Source organism: Mesitornis unicolor, unplaced genomic scaffold (genome assembly GCF_000695765.1).
Source record: "Mesitornis unicolor isolate BGI_N332 unplaced genomic scaffold, ASM69576v1 scaffold46923, whole genome shotgun sequence".
In the NCBI taxonomy this organism is placed as follows: domain Eukaryota; kingdom Metazoa; phylum Chordata; class Aves; order Mesitornithiformes; family Mesitornithidae; genus Mesitornis; species Mesitornis unicolor.
The window spans coordinates 1-17,403 of record NW_010174856.1 but is presented as its reverse complement, the minus strand read 5'-3'; the positions used below and the strand labels follow the sequence as shown (position 1 = coordinate 17,403).

Genomic DNA, 17,403 nt, shown 5'->3' with positions numbered 1-17,403 from the left:
AAAGAGTAAGACTATCCTGGACATCTACTTATTGACAAATATCAGTTTGTTCAGTCATGATGGATTTCTCTCCTACTGCATTAGAAGCTAAAGCTCCTTGACATCTCTCCTTGTGGTAGATAGATGAACTATTCAATATCTAGCACTTTACAATATTTATTAAAATAAAAATAATTAGTTTGCTAAATTCACAGGATCCACACTTCTTTTAAGGTCAGATGGTTCCATAAGTATGTTATCTACCACACAACCATCCAAAGAACTAAGGCCAAAAGTGAACATTAGAGAGTGAAGCTTCATCCACAGACGCATCTGATTGTGCTTTGAAGGATCTATTATTTACAAAGGACATTTGTTCCATTGGCTAATTGCCTTTACAGTTAAAAATGCCCTTCATACATCTTTTGAATTTGTCTAGCTATTATACTTGAAGCTGTTTACTTCTTGAGGCTTTTCTGATAGATTAAAGAGCCCTTAAGTACCTGGTATTTTCTGCCTTCAAAGGTACTTATCCATCATAATCAAATCAGCCCTCAGAGCTAAACAGATTGACCTCTTTAGGGCTGTAGTCCTAATGAAAAAAAAAACCACACCCACCACCATTTCTAGCCATCAACTCCATTTTGTGGCTCTTCTCTGCACATTATTAATTTCTTAACTTACTTTAAAAATGGCTGGCAACAAATTGGATGCCACTTTGTCTTCCCAGTGCTGTGTTTAGAGGCAATACTTCTTCCTTATTTCTGTTCCTGTTCTCCCACCTTAACCAAAGCCTTAAGGGCTTGTTTTGTGTCACAATATTGCAAGAGAAGCTCATAAAGATGAGCTAGTATGAGCTAATGCTCATCTACAGCCATTCTCAGAGTCACTGACTCCTTGAATAAGGGCTGCTTTTACCAGCATATAACAAACTAAATCAAAATGGAAATTGTACTTTAGAGCTGGCTTATGTTTTACATTTTTCCCTTTAGTCTTAGTTGTTCTCCAAATAATTCCTCTTCCTTAGTTATGAATATGCAATTATAGTTTCCCCTACCTTGGTCCCTGTAACCAACCTACACGCACATGAAACTTCAATTTAGAAATGAAGACACTGAAATGGAATGAAAGGAATAACAGCAGCAAGGTATCTTAGGAAACATACATTCTTTGTATAATTCTGTATATAGTGTTTCTCTTTTAGAAACTTGTATTTTTAGGGCTATTTTTTCAATATGGAGTTCAAATTTATTTAGAACTAATTAAAAACAATTGAACATTGAAAATATTTAACAGATATGCCTCATTACTCATTTAAGTTGCCTACATCCTTACCTTTGGAAGTAAGCACTAGGGTGACATGATTTATAAAGACTGGGAAACTTAATGATTACTGCTTTACAACTTTCTTCATTTTATTTGTACATAGTTTCAACACACTTACAAGGACGGCATTTCTTTTAAGTAAAAAACTAGACTAAAACTAGGTTAAAAACTAATTAAGCACCTGGATGATGTTAAACTCTCACGGTCTCCTGTGTAATAACTGTGAATAAATGTGCTTCTCATTCCCTGAACACAAATTAATTCAACAAATAGTTGGTATACAATCATATACAATAAAACCAAAAAACCCATGCATTATAAGCACATGTTAGGAGCTGAAATGTACTGAAGAGCCTTTAACAACTTTTATATAGTTGGCAACAGCAAAAATTCTGTCCAAATATTTTGTTTTCTAATTTTTTTCACATTATGATTAATAGAAATCTGGAATGATGTACCTAATATAAACATGGTATTAGGTTTTACTCTCTATTTTCCTTTTGCAGGTCGTTCTGGTGAACCTGTTGATATGCATGGTAGTTTTCTACACTGTGTACTATGTGGTCTTATCTGTGTGCTTCGCAGTATTCAAGTAAGATTTTCTTGTCTTTAGTCTAATCTGATGACATACTACAAATCGATATAATGGGTAGAGCTATGACCATATCGAGGAGGCATCCAGACTGGAGGCATCCATTCCCAGTTATCCCATGAAAACATTTTTTAAATTCAATTGAATCGTTGTACCTGAACCTTCGTTCAAGTGCACAGATTGGCAAATAGAGACTCAAAACTAATATAAAATGTTGGTTCTAATCTACTTCCTTGCACTTGCACCACGTAAATAAAAGAACATAAGAGCAAAGATGACATTAAAAAAGGAAAATAAATATTTTATAGTTGATAAAAAAGACAAGTTATATTCCCGCAGGAAGTTGATTAGCATGTATAGTGCTAGACATGTCTTAAATAAAAGTGGAGATCATGGACACTGCGTTCAAGGGCAAGACCACAACACAAAATGGAACATGAAAAGCTTGTAAAATCCCAGAGTATTCCCTTTGATGTCATATTTTAAAGCACTAGTAATGTGTCATATAATCACTAAGGCTTTATCAAAAAGCCCTGATTAAATTTATTCTTTCTGTTTCCACAGGATTAAAATGTTGGATGGTTTGGCACCTTTTGATTTTAAGACAAAACCCTCATGGATTAACCCATATTATTTAGGTAACTGAAGTTTGTTTCTCTGTTTTCCCAGTCAAGAAAATAGATTCTATCCGGATGTAACAGTATTTTAAAGCTGGTTTAGTAATACTAATGATTTTTGTAATTTAATTACACTGCATTTAAATGCTTATTCATCTTCCCTGCAGTTCTCATTTCTGTATTGCTCTTGTCATTCAAGTGATTGTTGGGCTTTTCCTTGAGTTCTTCTTCTGATCATGCATCATCTGAAGAAAACGTGCAGCTTTGGCAGGATGCTTCATTTTCACTGCAGAACAATCACCTGTTCTCTGTAAAGTTCCTCCACAGAGTTGTTAATTTTAATTTTCATTCTGCAGCGAATTTCTTATGAACCATATTGGATCAAGATCTGAATAACAGATCAGTCACATTCAACTAATGGAAATCTTGCTTTAGTAATGCCTGAATACAGGGGGGCATTGGAATTTCAGGGTTTGATTGTAGCTCAATCCCTAAATATATCTTTTTATATACTAATACATACTTCTGCATTTTTGTCTGAAGCTCTCAAAATAGATCTTTTTTCCTAAACTGTCATTCCTAAAAAACTACATACACACATGAAATTTTTCCAGATTTTAATCTACTTTATAAAGGTAACCACATAATCTGTCAGTAAAGTAAGTAAATTCTTCAGTTCATCAGGTTAAAAAGAGTAATAAATATGCATGGATATTTGTATAGTGTCGATACTGATTTCACATGAAAAAGAATAATCCAATTGTAGCAGTGGAAAAGAAAATTAAATTAAATTCCATCGGAATTACTTTTAATTTCCCTAATTTAATTACTGTATCTCAATATGTTGGTTTTTTTTCCCCAGAATTTTATCAGCTAGTTTGATGCAGCTTGTTTATATGCCAAAGACAGCAACTATGTCATGTAATGGGCTAGTATACAACCCTCCTTTCTGTGCACTCAATGAAATAACATGGAATAGCAAAGCACAACAGGGCACAGAGACAGAATGAAGGTCTCTGAATGATGATGCAAATGAGAATCAGTTTCCTGAACAGTCTCACTCATGCTTGTTCAAAACAGAATTATGTCTTTAAAAGACAATTTTAAAATAAAAAATGGAAGTCAGCTCAGAACTGATGCATGATACTGGGCCAGTTTTGTAATAAAACTTTACAGAGCATCTGTCTTCACTAACCATACTTTCTAAATTATAAAATTATTGGCATAAGTTAGAGGGATACAAACATCATGAAATATAATACAATAAAAATACTAAAATGCATAGTCAAACATTAATTTTTTTGAAGTGTTATTTCCCACTTTCCTAACTACATGTGTTTTTCCAGTTATCTCTTTCTTATTTTTTCACGTATTCTAAACTGCTGGATGAATGATCCATATTACACTAGGATCTAACTGACTTTATAAAGAAAATAATAAAGTTGAAAGGCACAAAAAGCTGCAAAATGTATAAATTAAATACAGTGAAAAAAATGACAATTGTTTCTCTACTCTCTGCTACAGTAATCTTAGGTATTACATTATTGCAACAATAAAATTAAATCATTCCATTTAAAACGTGACTTGTATATGCCTATGTACTTAAAAAGAAGAACAAAATGCATTTAGATGGAAAATCATATGAGTTACAAATGCACAATTATGGCCTGTTGTTTGTGAACTCAGGACTACAGCTAGAAGAGACTCCACACGTTTCCCATTCAGCCTCCTGCTATCCCAGGTAGCCACTGAGCATAAAGTCAGACTTTGCCCTGAAAGTGATGATTTTTGATCCTGTTACTCATAATAGCAAGTAAACAAGCTGATGGCTAAACACCACTCCATTGCTACATTGAAGAATAGAGCTCATCAAATGCCACCATAAGGTTCCTCACCCTTCCCATGGCACCTGGTGACATGGCACAGCACACTCCAGAGAAAGTGCCAGGGGATAGAAATGCACCATTTCACCACTGAGAGAAGGCATTTTCTTTATCAGATGACTTTAATAGTCTCTTTTGGCAGCATAATTTCGTTATTATCACTTGGCTTGTAATCCCCACTCATGGTTTAACACAACACAGAACTACCTGCTCAATGTCAGGCATGTTGAGCACACGGTAGCTGTGGAAGCCTTGCTGCCAGCACTGAGAAAAGCCAGACTCCTGGTTGTATGTACCATGAGACACATATGGATGGATGGTCTCTGCTCACCTTGTAGGCTCTCTGTCTTCCCTTGTATGTCTTGCCTTTAAACTGTTCTGACATAAATATATATATTTTCCAGTATATATTGTGTATGTATATATGCAATTAAGTTGTCAGGGAGAAAGAGATGAAGTTTCTTACCAAATATAACCCTTTAACCACACAATTCTGTTTTGGATGAGGAAAAAATCAATCTATGTCAGTATCGACCAAATCTACTTGGCACCATATGTAAAGAGTGTAGATAGTCCCTAAATCAATTTTCCACACCATTTCTCCTCTAGGCTATATAAACAGGTCATAATCCTGTCACTGGTCATAATCCTGTTAATCCTCACGTTTTTCCATAAAATATATAACATTTTAAAGCCCATAGGCAAATCAGGATACAACCCATGCAAATGTCTGTGGCAAAATTAGAAATAAACTTTATAATTAAAACATCAGGGTAATATTTGATGTTTTAAAAACTTTTGCATAACTATCTAAGACATTTTAACTTTCTATTGCTATTATATAGAATATGAGAAAAAGCCTCTCAAAACTGTTTGGTGTAAATATCCTATTTTCATTTACAGTTCTCGTGATATCATTGGAAATAACTTTCTTCGTTTGTGGTTTGCTGTTTGCCCTAGTTGTGGAAGAATGGGTTTGGGATTATGCTGTCACAGTTACTATTATTCATATCATCATAACTTCAGTTGGTAAGTAAGGTTTACTGCTAGACATATGCATGGTATCACACATTGAAGGACTAATCAACTATGATTCATTTACTGTATTATTGGATTAACATAATTATTCCTTAAAGCTAAATAAATATATATATTTTCCATCCATTTGAATCATGTATGTATTTAAATTCTGCCATTTATAATTCAATTCTGGGTTTTTTTTTGCACAGTTTTAAACCACTATTTTCTTACAAAAAATTCAGAGTCTTAGTTTGTAATCTAGCAGCTATTATCAAACAGATCCAGCCTAGATACAATTTCAGCATCTGGGAGATGTGTTTTTCTCTAAAACAAGAAATTAATAGTTGTCTGTGTCCTGACACTTTATGATCTACTCATTAACACTTCAGCTCTATTTCAGAGTAAAAATGAGGCTTGCTTCAGCAAAGCCAATTCAAAGTTTTAAAGTCAGATTATTTGAACTAAATCTAATTGAGGAAAATAAAGCATTTTACCATTGAAGCATCTTTTGTTACCCAAAACTCTGCCCCTCAAAGGAAAAGAATTGGCTGCTGTAAATGAGATTCATCATCACTTTTTGCCAGTCGCTGGTAAACTGCTTCCTCTTGCCATGCTGTTTAGGAGAATACAGCTATGGCAGATTAGGAAATATATTTTAACCTCACACTTGCCAGAGCCCATCTGGGGATTCTTTTCGCCTATAGCAATGAGCTTAATATTTTTATTCTATAATTTAGAAATAGGAAAAATATCACTGACAAATTAGGACTCCCCCTCACTACATAGTAATTACTCTACCATTTTCCAAATTGTTCTCCATTTATCTTTTAGGACTTTATACAGACAGAAATTCCCCAGTTCCCATGACAAGTTAAGACAGAGATCAACAGAGACTTCATCTTAAAAAATTAAGCATAGTTTCTCATCTACTGAATCTGATTTCCTGGAATTTAAACTACTGTTATTCCTTATGAATAACTTTTGTGTTTAAATCCAGGAATTTACAAAAACTACAAAAAAACCTGTTTTGTATATAATTTATACAGGAAGATTTCTGTCATTCCATTAGATGATGCATTTTTATGTCCAAACAACCCCAGATTTGTTACTATTTCTTCCAGATGGCCAACTAAAGCTCTGCTGGCTGACTCTGAGCTGCCAGCACATGCAGTATGCCTCCCAGCTCACTTTACTACCTCTACAGTCCTGTCAGCAATTTTTTAGGGGGGAGTGGGAGGGCAATATTGGGTCATATATAATGGTGCTGCAGTTAATCATCCAGTGGGGGTGTGGGCCTGTTTGTGTGAGGCAAGGGCAAATGCCTGAGCCAGGAGAGAGCACACTAGGCACTGGTGCTAAGTTGCAGTGTGCAGACCCAGCCTGGCTTTCATGCACTATGTCACCCATTAAACTGAAAATGTCAGGCAGCTTGATTTATTTGGATTGCAGCAATATGTAGGCACCTACTAGGGGACTGGTGTCTCTGTTGTGCTAAGCTGTGTCCAAGTAAGTAATAAAAAAAGGCATTTCTTCTGCAGAGAGTTTAAGAGTTCTGTTTAGCACACACTTACTAAGTTTAAGACTTGCCTTCCAGTGCTCAATTGGCATGGCCAAGTATCTGAATCATCAGGACCTAAATATGAGTTTGCATTTTCAATAAATGTAAAGTATATAATTTATGAAACATAACTTAGCAGACTTTTGATAACATAATGTAATGTTCAAGTGTCACCATGCTTATTGTTTAAATATTTACATTTCTCCTTTTCTTCTTCTTGTAGTTATGTCTGAATTCCCCCTGATGTTACACTGGTGGCTGGCATTAGGTACAATTACATTCTTTAAAGTTTAAATTGTTACACTCTGTGTAGAAAATTAGTATTTACAGTATAAAATGTTTCTATTAAATGTCTGTTGTCTCACTAATTTGAAAATTTTAAACATTTAAAGAAGTAGATTATTTTCATTTATACTTCTTTTAATGATGTGGGCAAGTAATGCCAGGCTAACATTTACCTTGCCTTAAAACATCTTCTGTTTTAAGACAGAATGTACTCAGCTTATGCTAATCTTGCTAACGAACAGCAGATATGCTCACGTTCTTGAAATAAATCATGATGAAGTCCTGACTAATCAAACTGTCTCACTTAAGTCAGGTGCCAAAAAGACAGTTGTCCAATCTAGTCTTCCTTGGTGTGCTTTATAATCAATGGAAAGAAAAAGGCGCCTTCAGAGACAATTTTTATAAACACTATGCACAGGTACTTATAATAGATGAGATAAATTCCAGTCATCACATTTCCTTACAGTGAATTGCAAACCTACAATTTTGAATGTTTTATTTTCTGTAAAATTAAAAGCATGGCTATGTACTAGAATATATTAACCTGAAAAAAAAGCTAAGGGAAAAGGACTGCTTTCTGTTCTTCTTTCTTACATGATGGATAACAAGGATTGACAGCTGCAGTAAATTCCTAACTGATGGGGGCAGGCAAATAAATTCCCTGTCCTGCAACTGGTTTTGCACCAGCAACTGCTGGGGCTAATATCTTTGCATGTTGTCAAAGCCTTGGGGAAAATGTTTAAGTAGATAGACCATTTGAAAAAAAAAATGAAGAGAAAAAGAATGTTTAAAGTTTTATCATAACATTTGTATTCCACTATAAAAACCAACATAAAACAGCCATATATTTTCTTTCAGGATCTGGAGTAATTTCAATGATTTGTGGAGGACAGATTTTGGCATACTGCTTATTCAAAGACAACTTCATTTACCCAATTCTAGATGATTTTTGAAAAGGAAAATTAGTACTTTTTATTTATATGGATTCTGTGGTTTTGTTAACAACATAATGAAAATGAAGTTAGCAACTGTCTAATTGTAAAGCTAATATTTAGCTTACCAGACTTCTTGTATCTTACATTTGTTTGCTGTGTCAATGTCATCACTTTCAGCTAGTGTATGTAATTGCTTTTAGCTTTTGTATGTATATTTTCCATTAAGCAAATAATTAGATACACTGTCTCTTTTTAAAAAACAAAGAAACCATTAGGAAGATAAGAGCAGTGATGAAACACTCGCATAAAATCATACAATGAAAAGGAAAAAGCAGATTTTAATTTAATGTTTTGAGGGTGCTCATTATCTATTGTTGTATTTTATGAAAAGCTGACTCTAATTTAGGCTGGAGTCTGACCTCTCACAAGAACTGCAAAACTCTGAAGTCACTCTATCTAGCATAAATCACTAGATCTAAAGTAGTCTTTACTGGCAAATTCCTGGCCAAGGAGGAGTTTCAGCTTTGCTGTTCAATCCGTGAACAGCCCACAGCTCAGCATCTCTTCCCATCTTAAAGTTCTCACCTAGAAGCTACCTAAGACAACAGCAGGCAGAGGGACAATCCCCAACGTTTGGTTGACCTCCTTGCTTGCAAGGATGCTACAGACAAATGTTTTCTACAATAGCTTCAGGCTGTTCTCTCTTTCGCTAATGATCCGTTTATGGTCTGGCTGTGCTGGAAGAGGGAAGGCAAAGACAGCCACTTTTTTACATATCCCTTTCCCTCTCCTGAAGCTACATGTGGCCAGTGCCAAAGTGTGAGTCTGTGAGTACTGGTAATTAAAAAACAACAAACAAACCACAGTAGTGGCTTCAAGTAACTCTTTATCTCCTTAACCATAATAGAGTTGTAACAGGAAAACTGCTAGAAGGCAACTTCATTTTAAATGAAGCAGGAGTGCTAAATGTTGCATTTACCTTAATCTTAGTCCACAGATAATGCCTCTGAAGAATCTCTCCCATTGATCCAATCAAACATTTTAAAATTTATTGCAAGTTTTAGAATTTTCAATTAAGTTTCAATACTGAAAGCAGATATACAGTGAGAAGCATGTTTCAGAAGACTCCCAAAGGATGAGCTTATTTCTCATGAATGACAAATATGTACATAATTTTAGAGACAAACCAGGTATGTAAATCCATAGCATTGAATAGATGTAGACTTCACAAGTTGTTCGGCATAATACACTCCATAGTGAAGTCAGCAGAGATAATTCTGGGGAGTGAATTAACTGACCTACACTGATCACTGGTCTGAACCATGGACCATTTTTAGTTTGATGGAATTGTATCTCCATAAACATTAGTGTGCAAATAATTAACTGGTATGTGCTTGAAAAAATGTTTGCATATTTCTTCCAGAGTTGTTTCAGTTCAGAACTATAAAAATGGATGGGAAGGAAGTACTGTCTAATGAAAATTCATACCTCTGTCCTCATCCTCACAGTTTGTGTGTAGGTAGTGTGCCATGTGGCAGAACAAGAGTGGATTAGATATAAAGTTAATCCATGGGTGGAACAAGTTTCTATTTTTAACCTGACAGGATTTTCCTCTACACGTGTCAGCCCAGCTGCAGCTGTAGTAGCTCTGTTGCCCAGTCTTTTAAACTTTTGTTTTCTATTTAAAATCTTAAATCACCAGCAAGAGATACCTTCAAACTAATATGAAGAGTGCTTCAGACTCAGGATTTCTCCAAAGCATGTACAACTAGGCCAGTGTTAGAAAAACAATCAAAACAAGAACTCTATTGAGGACTAAAAGCCTTAGTCCAGCTATTAAAGAGTCATTAGCTTTTTGCATTACTTTCAGATATGGAACAGTGAGACAATTTCAATGTTATTTATTTATTTCATCTTTTCCACCACTTCTATGTGGAGCTCCAATGATAAATATTACATGTAACGTTTAAAGCGTAGACGAAGTTCAAATTATACAAATAAATATTCATTGTGTAAGCAATATTAGCTATATCTGTGTGAGCGTTACCTGGTTAGAAGCCTTCAGAGATAATATCTAACAGTCTGTGATTTCTATCTGATATACCGAAACAGTACTTTTGAATATGGCAAACCTGGCTGTAGTAGCCATGAATTTGCATATGTATCAGTAGGGGTGTAGACAGTCGAGAAAACATTACAAGGAGATGAAGATTTCATCCACTCCCAGGCAGAGTTTGCAGGGAAGTAGGTAAAAAGTTGGAAACATTAGGTACAGAAATCAACAGAACAGAACACAGATGCAATACCTTAATGATAGCATACTTAGAGTAATTTTAAGATATTTTTTCAGAGGCAAGATACTCTTATTCGTCATATCCAACCACCTACCGAGAGAGATTATAGTTCTCCACAATTCAACCTTCTCTCTGAATGACTGCATTCATTCTTATTCCAAATGGTGGTGTCTTACTTGTAACGAAGAATGTGAGTGGAATGCATTTTTTTTGAGACTCTAAGCATGTATACCTGGGCCAATAGCATTGTCTTCAATGTAATGTCAAAGTGTAAACCAATTCCAAAAGTTGTTCTGGGACCAACAAACTAACTAAAAAATGTAAGAACAGCCAAATATCAAACTGTGGGGTAGTTTGATACACAGAGAATGTAATGATTTTAGTTGGTGTTTTCATAAATATATAGACTTAAATACTCATAATTTCCTAGTAAAGAGCTAGTTATTCAAACTAAACCTGTCATTTTTCCACCTCTGTAAATTGCTTGATTAACATTTTCAGCTCTTTTGTATCCACTTAGTAAAGCAAGCAAAACAAAACCCGACAGTACTCATTATTTTTGAAAATGCCAACCACTGCTACACCAATAAATAGAGAAAACACAGTATGAGTAACACTGGATCCCCTGCCATGGGTAGATGAGTCACCTGACTGCAATCTCCCACGATGGATTGCAGGACTGCTATGGGCCATAGACTCTTGACTAAAAATACCCATCATGACTGAGCAAGCTTTGTTAAACAGAGAAAAGATGTGAAAGCTTTACACATTGGTCATTCCATCATCTGATGTGTATGTTATCACACCATAAAGTTATACCCTTGTTAATTTCCACAGGTATTTAAAGCTTTATTTAAATATTTTGTACCATCCAAATGCGACTTACTGAGAATATTTATTTCTTGGCTTAAGAACCTGTGTAATGATCCATCTGCTCAGTAATGGCTAATACTCTAATCTCTCCTTTTTGTGAGCTAATCACAGCCCCAGACAGCATGCACTCTCCTACTAGATGTCAGAGAGGATAAAGGTCTTAGGAATGGTTATAAAATTTGATGATGTAATTAATATCTTTTATTATTGGCTTTAAACCTTTTAGTGTGAAGCTATGATTTTAAGACACAGACCCATGTGCCAGCCTCTCCTTTGGTCAGGGAGAATGATACGAATCCTTTTAAAGTGGTGAATCCTTCTTCAGACACAGTATGACAATTATGCCTGTGTTGTAGGGCAGGCATGGTCTGTGATGGTCTTGCATCTTACTCCATCCATTCTCCAGTTCAAGGGATCAAATGAATACCTTACAGTGGTGTCCCAAGTTCATACACTCAGGTTTTCTGTGCAAAAGAGGGTAAAAGAAGGGAAAGATGTGTGCTAGGATTTCAATCTGTCATTCAGTTGTAGCAAAGCATTGGCTTGGAATGGGGATCTGAGAAGCAACACTACAACAGCAACTATGAACAACCAACATCTAAGGAAGGACTTAGCCCCAATCTTTTAAGGTTGCCTGCCCCAAGAAAATAGTTGCAATCAAATACAAGAATGGTGGTTGAAACTGGAGCCTGTAAGAAATATGCAAAGTTAACCTTTGATCTTCTGCTGTCATGGTCCTAAATCAAAGATAGTCACAACCTGGCCATTACTATGCCATATTTTTCAATGAAAATAAATCTCAATATGAGATTATTTGCTGTGGATTTGCAAAGCGATTTGTGAACAAAGGGTCTACTCCTGCTTCTAAAAGCAAACATCCCGTTATCTCTATTGGAGCAGTACTCTATCAAAGGACCACTTCTATGTACCCAGACTGACTCTCAGAGCGATCTTGTCACCAGATTTTCAGCAGCAAAAGAAGTGTTTAAATGAAACAACGGTGATGACAAAATGCTCAAATAGAGTAAGAACTACCAATTTCCTAGCAGTCTTCAGAAAGTACGTCTACATCAGTAGCTTTCAAAATACGCTGAAGAAGCACTTCACATCATAAACCTTCATCGATGTCCACACAAAGATATACCTTTAAAAGGGGCAAAACCCCCCCAAACATTATCTTTGATATTTCATATGGCATTAACTGCCAAAAAATTGTAGATACTAGTCAAATTACATGGGCAAATTCAACAGTAAATCATACGTATGCAAATTTATATTTAGCATTTAAAATTAAGCTGAGTTCTAAGGAATTGTTTTAACAATACTTCACTGGAAAATTACAGTGAATCCTGCAAAAGTGAAGAATATTCCTCAGTATAGCCCCAGGAGAGAGAAGAGCAGGCAGCAACCAGCAAAGGCGGAGGGAAGAGGGTGTTTCAAGAATGTGGGTGCTTTAGCACCCAGGAAAAATGAAAGAGAACTTGTACAATATGAACCAACTTACCTGGGAGCGATTTTCCATTCCAATGGGAGAGGCACTGGGTCCTGGTAAAATTTTTCAGTACATCGTTTATAGACAAAAATTCATTTTAAGACAGCCAAAACCATCTGTGAACACAGTCAATTGAGTTTAGCTTGAAAAAGAAAAAAGGTGAATAGTGTCAATGCCTGTTCATTTCAGCTCCGTTAGATGTCAGTTGTTCAGGTAGCACTCACAAGGGTCCCAACAAGAAGAGACCAAGAGGGCTGTGATGACAGTGGATACATGCAGATGGAAAGCAGTAAACTCTCTAGATCAAATTTGTCAGTCAATGACTTGGTGTGCCATATTTTCCAGCAGCTTTCTAAGCATGCAACCCATCCTTTAGAAATAAATTTTATTTCCTGAACATTTGCCATTGAAATATTTAAAGAAAAATGCAAGTTGTAATTGAAAAGCAACTACTGTTTTCCATCGTCAGGAAATGAAAACACATTGGGTTTTCAGGTTTTGAGCAAATAAAAGAAGTTTTAATTCAAAACAAAGTTGTATTAAAAGGAAATTCTCTCACAAAAATCTGCTTAGACCAGAAGGCATTTTTATTGAAAAAAAATTCTTCCCAAATGACAATGTTTCATACCTTATTGTTGTAAGTATTTTTAGAATGTGTTATGTATCACTAGATAACATTTGCAGACTGTTCCAGTTGCCGAGGTAACTATGTTATTTTAATGATCAGCGGAGAGGATCATTATGTAAAACATGATGTTAATTTCAAATGCAGAAAATTGATGTCTTGCTGTTACCTTGAAGCTGCACTTCCCCCCCCAACCCCCCCCCACCCTGCAAACTGCGTTTTTCTGTGAAAATAATTGGTATGGCTAAGTGCTCAAGAATCATTTTCATACTGATTCAGGTATGGACCAACCAATGACAGATGAACCAACTAATGGCAGATGAACAAATTTCAAGCCACCACAGTTTGTACAGCAGTATAGGAAAAATTGTTCCATGTATTCTTAACTAATAATATACATGGACAGTTGGTGGAAATTTTAGGAAGACACATCTTACTGTAATTTCATTTTTAACTTTGAAATGTATTATTGATTAAAGGAAAGCAAATTATAAAGCAGATGTAAGTATTGTTTATGATTAAGTATGCATAAGTATTGTCCGTCATACAGATCAACTGACATTTAACTGTTTGCTACTTTTACTAGATTATATATCTATTAAACTGTACCAGCAGTACAAATGCCATGCATTTATGATTTTATAACTGCTCTTTCTGAGGCTGCAGTGAGGACCTTGCTGATGTTAGTTCACAGTGTGTTTCTGTTCTCAAACCTGCTTTATCCATTAAAAAAAATTCTGTACATTTCAAAATTATCAAAACTAAGTTTCACACAAAGTCTAAGGCTCATAATGGCAAGAGCTGCTATAGCACATCAGCCTTGCAAATGCAAATTGTCTCAAGCTACCAAAGGCAACTGAGTTTTGTCACCAGACTCTTCCTTTGCCTCTTCTAGAGTTCTGCCTACAGATTGTGTTAAATTATGAACACTTAATTCTCTAGGTGGAACTGGATGCTTTCATGAATTAGAACATGATATCTCATGATCTCAAGACATCTGAGAGCCCCTGTACTCTCCTGACACTTCATCATAATCACATGATCAATTTTTGAGTCAGTGAACTCTTCTGACAATACCAAAAGTGCATTTTATTGGAGACTGTATTTATACAGACAGTACCTCTTCACTCCATGGAGCTTATTTGAATCCTTTCCCAAGGATTTCCTCCGCAGGCAAAGCTCTGACTCAAAAGGCGGTAGCCCTTTCTCAAATTCTTTACCCATAATTACACCTATTACACCGATTGTCTTCGATTTCAGCCTCACTACCCCGACTTTACTGACATGCCGAGGTTTGCCGATTTGTGTGTGTCTCAAAGAGGACTGCAAGCTGAAAATATAAGAATGTGAAAAAATAGAACTGTATTAAATCAACTAGGTACTGTAAAAAGAACATGCGAAGATACAGCTGGGAATAAGCCGTCTATTAACTAATAGGAGTAGGAATTAATTTCCCCTTTCCAACAGCTTATGCTTCACTTGTCCACTATGTCAGACCAAATACCTTATCCAGAAAAGCTTTGCTTTCATCCTTAGCATGGTGAAAATGGTGGGCTAAATTTTCAGTCCTTGGAATGTTTTAAAACTTTCTGATGGTTAGCTTTCTGCTAGAAAATGCTTATCACACAAAATCTAAAAACTTCAAGGAAAAATATTCTTTCTGTTGAAATTTGTTGACAGAATGTAATCAAAGCACAGATGTTACCCTGTTGGCTACTGAATTACACCAGAACATGATGTAAAAAAAAAAAAAGTCAAACAATGGAATACAGTGAAGCAATACTGAAACAAAATTCCTAAAGTGTATGTTTTATTTTAAATATTTTGATAAGTCCACTTAGAAATTGTAAAACAGGGTTTTCAGAATTTCTGTTTCATGGAAAGTTTAAATTTTTGCAGGGACAAAAGGAAAAAAGTGAACGTGTCAGATCAGTTTTTATTCTTGTAAAACAATTTGTATGTTTTTAGGAGCAAGCACTTCAAATTAAAACACCACTGTTAGATTACAGCTACATCAGGTATTTAATCTTTTTGCAAACAAATTTGCTATATGATTAAACACAAGTATTGAATTAGAAAGTAAAGATTAGTTAAGGAATGCTAGTAAAAAATAATGAATTTTAAGAACAAATATGAAGAGGGGTATCACTGCCTACAGAAAAAGAAGCCAGGCATGTTAAACCTGCTAGTAGTGAAACTCTCCACTTTGGCTAAACTGATGGAGCAGAGCTAAAAACCGTGTAGAGAGCAGCAGAGAGCATGAGAACAAGTTAGCAAGTGAAGGGCACATATTTTGGAGCTCTAATTGACATGAGCCAAAAAATACAGGAAGTACAGAAAAAATTTACAGAGAGTAAAATAGTGACATTAATGGAAACAACAGGTTTGAGGATACGGGATATAAACCATATGTAGAATGGTAAAAAAATCTACATAGCAGTATTAATTACTTTAAAAAAAAGTCTATTTTAACTATCTACATAAACTCCTGTATGTTTATAAATCTCTGTATTCTATTTATCACCAATAACTAAACACACTTTTCTCACAAGTCTGACACTGTCAAGAACCTGCAGACAGAAGGGATCAGACACTACAGCAAACCACAAACTGAGTTTAAATCTGACAATGAGGATTTCCGATGAATTCTTCCTAGAAAAACTGAAATGCAATTTACAGTAGCCAACTTACTTCAAGAGGGCACAGGGACTGAATAGTAACTTGCAGGTACAACCTTCTAATGTATATCAAATATTTAAGTTATATCTCTGTGGCACTTACTTCCAAGCTATCCACAGTCCCCAAACATTCTGTAGTGAACTAGAAACATTTAATATACTGTGACTTCTCTTTGTTGCTAAGTTTCAGTAACATGAATGTATCAACACGATGAAATGCTGCATTAAAGTAAGTCATTATAAATCAAGCACTTTGAGTCAGAAAATACAGAACACATTTTTGTTTGCCATCTTCCCTTTTACAAGTTGACGTGTGCATTATGATTGTCTTTGATTACATTTAGTGCATACTACTTTTTCAAGTCTTGCCTGGTTCAGTGCTCAAGGAGGCTGCACAAGGGGAGAGTAAGGCTGAAGGGATATTATCAATTTCAAGTGTACCAGAAACTAAGTAATTAATATTTGTGGATTTGAAAACCTGGAGTTACTGTACTGATCATCTGCTCTGTGACCATTTAGGCTGATCTCCACAGTAAGAAAGACCATTGAATTTCCTCCATAACCCAAATTATGGGTAGAGATTATTTATATGTGGTTTATATGAGGAAGCCATCATTGTAGAGCTAAAATTTCAAGAGACCAAAGATCCTGTAGTGCTTTATATAAACTGTGTTTCAGTAACTTCATGGTAACAGAAAAGGTGTTTCACTGTTCTCAGCCAGCAATTGTCTAGCTTCTGCTTCAGTCCTTTGGTTCTTCATGTCTGCTAGATTAGAGCTCTCTGCAGTGACAAATCTTCCTGGGTAGGTGCTTACATGCCATAATCAAATCACCTCTTCTTCTTCCCCTGTCCGCTGCTAAGCCGCATGGGGTGAAGACGTCGATTTTGTACAGCGAGCCAAGCTGCTCAGGGATGGGACCGTTCCCCTTCTCCTGTGGAATGTTTCTACCCTCACAGCTCACGGTCTGTGCTCTCCTACACAGCGCGGGGTGCTCACACCCCAGCCACCCCGAATGCTAACACTCCCTTCCCCGCCACCCCGGCCAGGGCGCTTGGCACTCCTGCCCAGCACTCGAGGAGAGAGGTGCGTCCACCTCAGATGAAAGCCGAGACCCCGCCGCCCTCCGCGGGTCCCAAGGCTCGGTTGACAAGGCCGACCCAGGGCACCCCCTCCAAAGCCGGGGCCCTCACAAGAGGCTACCGAGCCCCTCAGGGAGGCCGCAGGGCCGGACCGCAGCCCTCCTC

At 36.2% G+C, this 17,403-nt stretch overlaps 1 protein-coding gene across 1 annotated transcript in view; it reads left to right on the top strand.

The window, feature by feature from the left end:
• The window catches only part of TMEM244 (transmembrane protein 244), a 9,484-nt gene extending 1,271 nt beyond the window's left edge, over positions 1-8,213 (top strand). The window contains exons 2-6 of the mRNA XM_010181175.1: positions 1,812-1,897; positions 2,462-2,535; positions 5,301-5,426; positions 7,199-7,243; positions 8,119-8,213. Coding sequence (XP_010179477.1) covers positions 1,812-1,897; positions 2,462-2,535; positions 5,301-5,426; positions 7,199-7,243; positions 8,119-8,213 — 426 coding nt within the window. The remainder of the gene's footprint in view (positions 1-1,811; positions 1,898-2,461; positions 2,536-5,300; positions 5,427-7,198; positions 7,244-8,118) is intronic.
• The last annotated feature ends 9,190 nt before the right edge of the window (positions 8,214-17,403 follow it).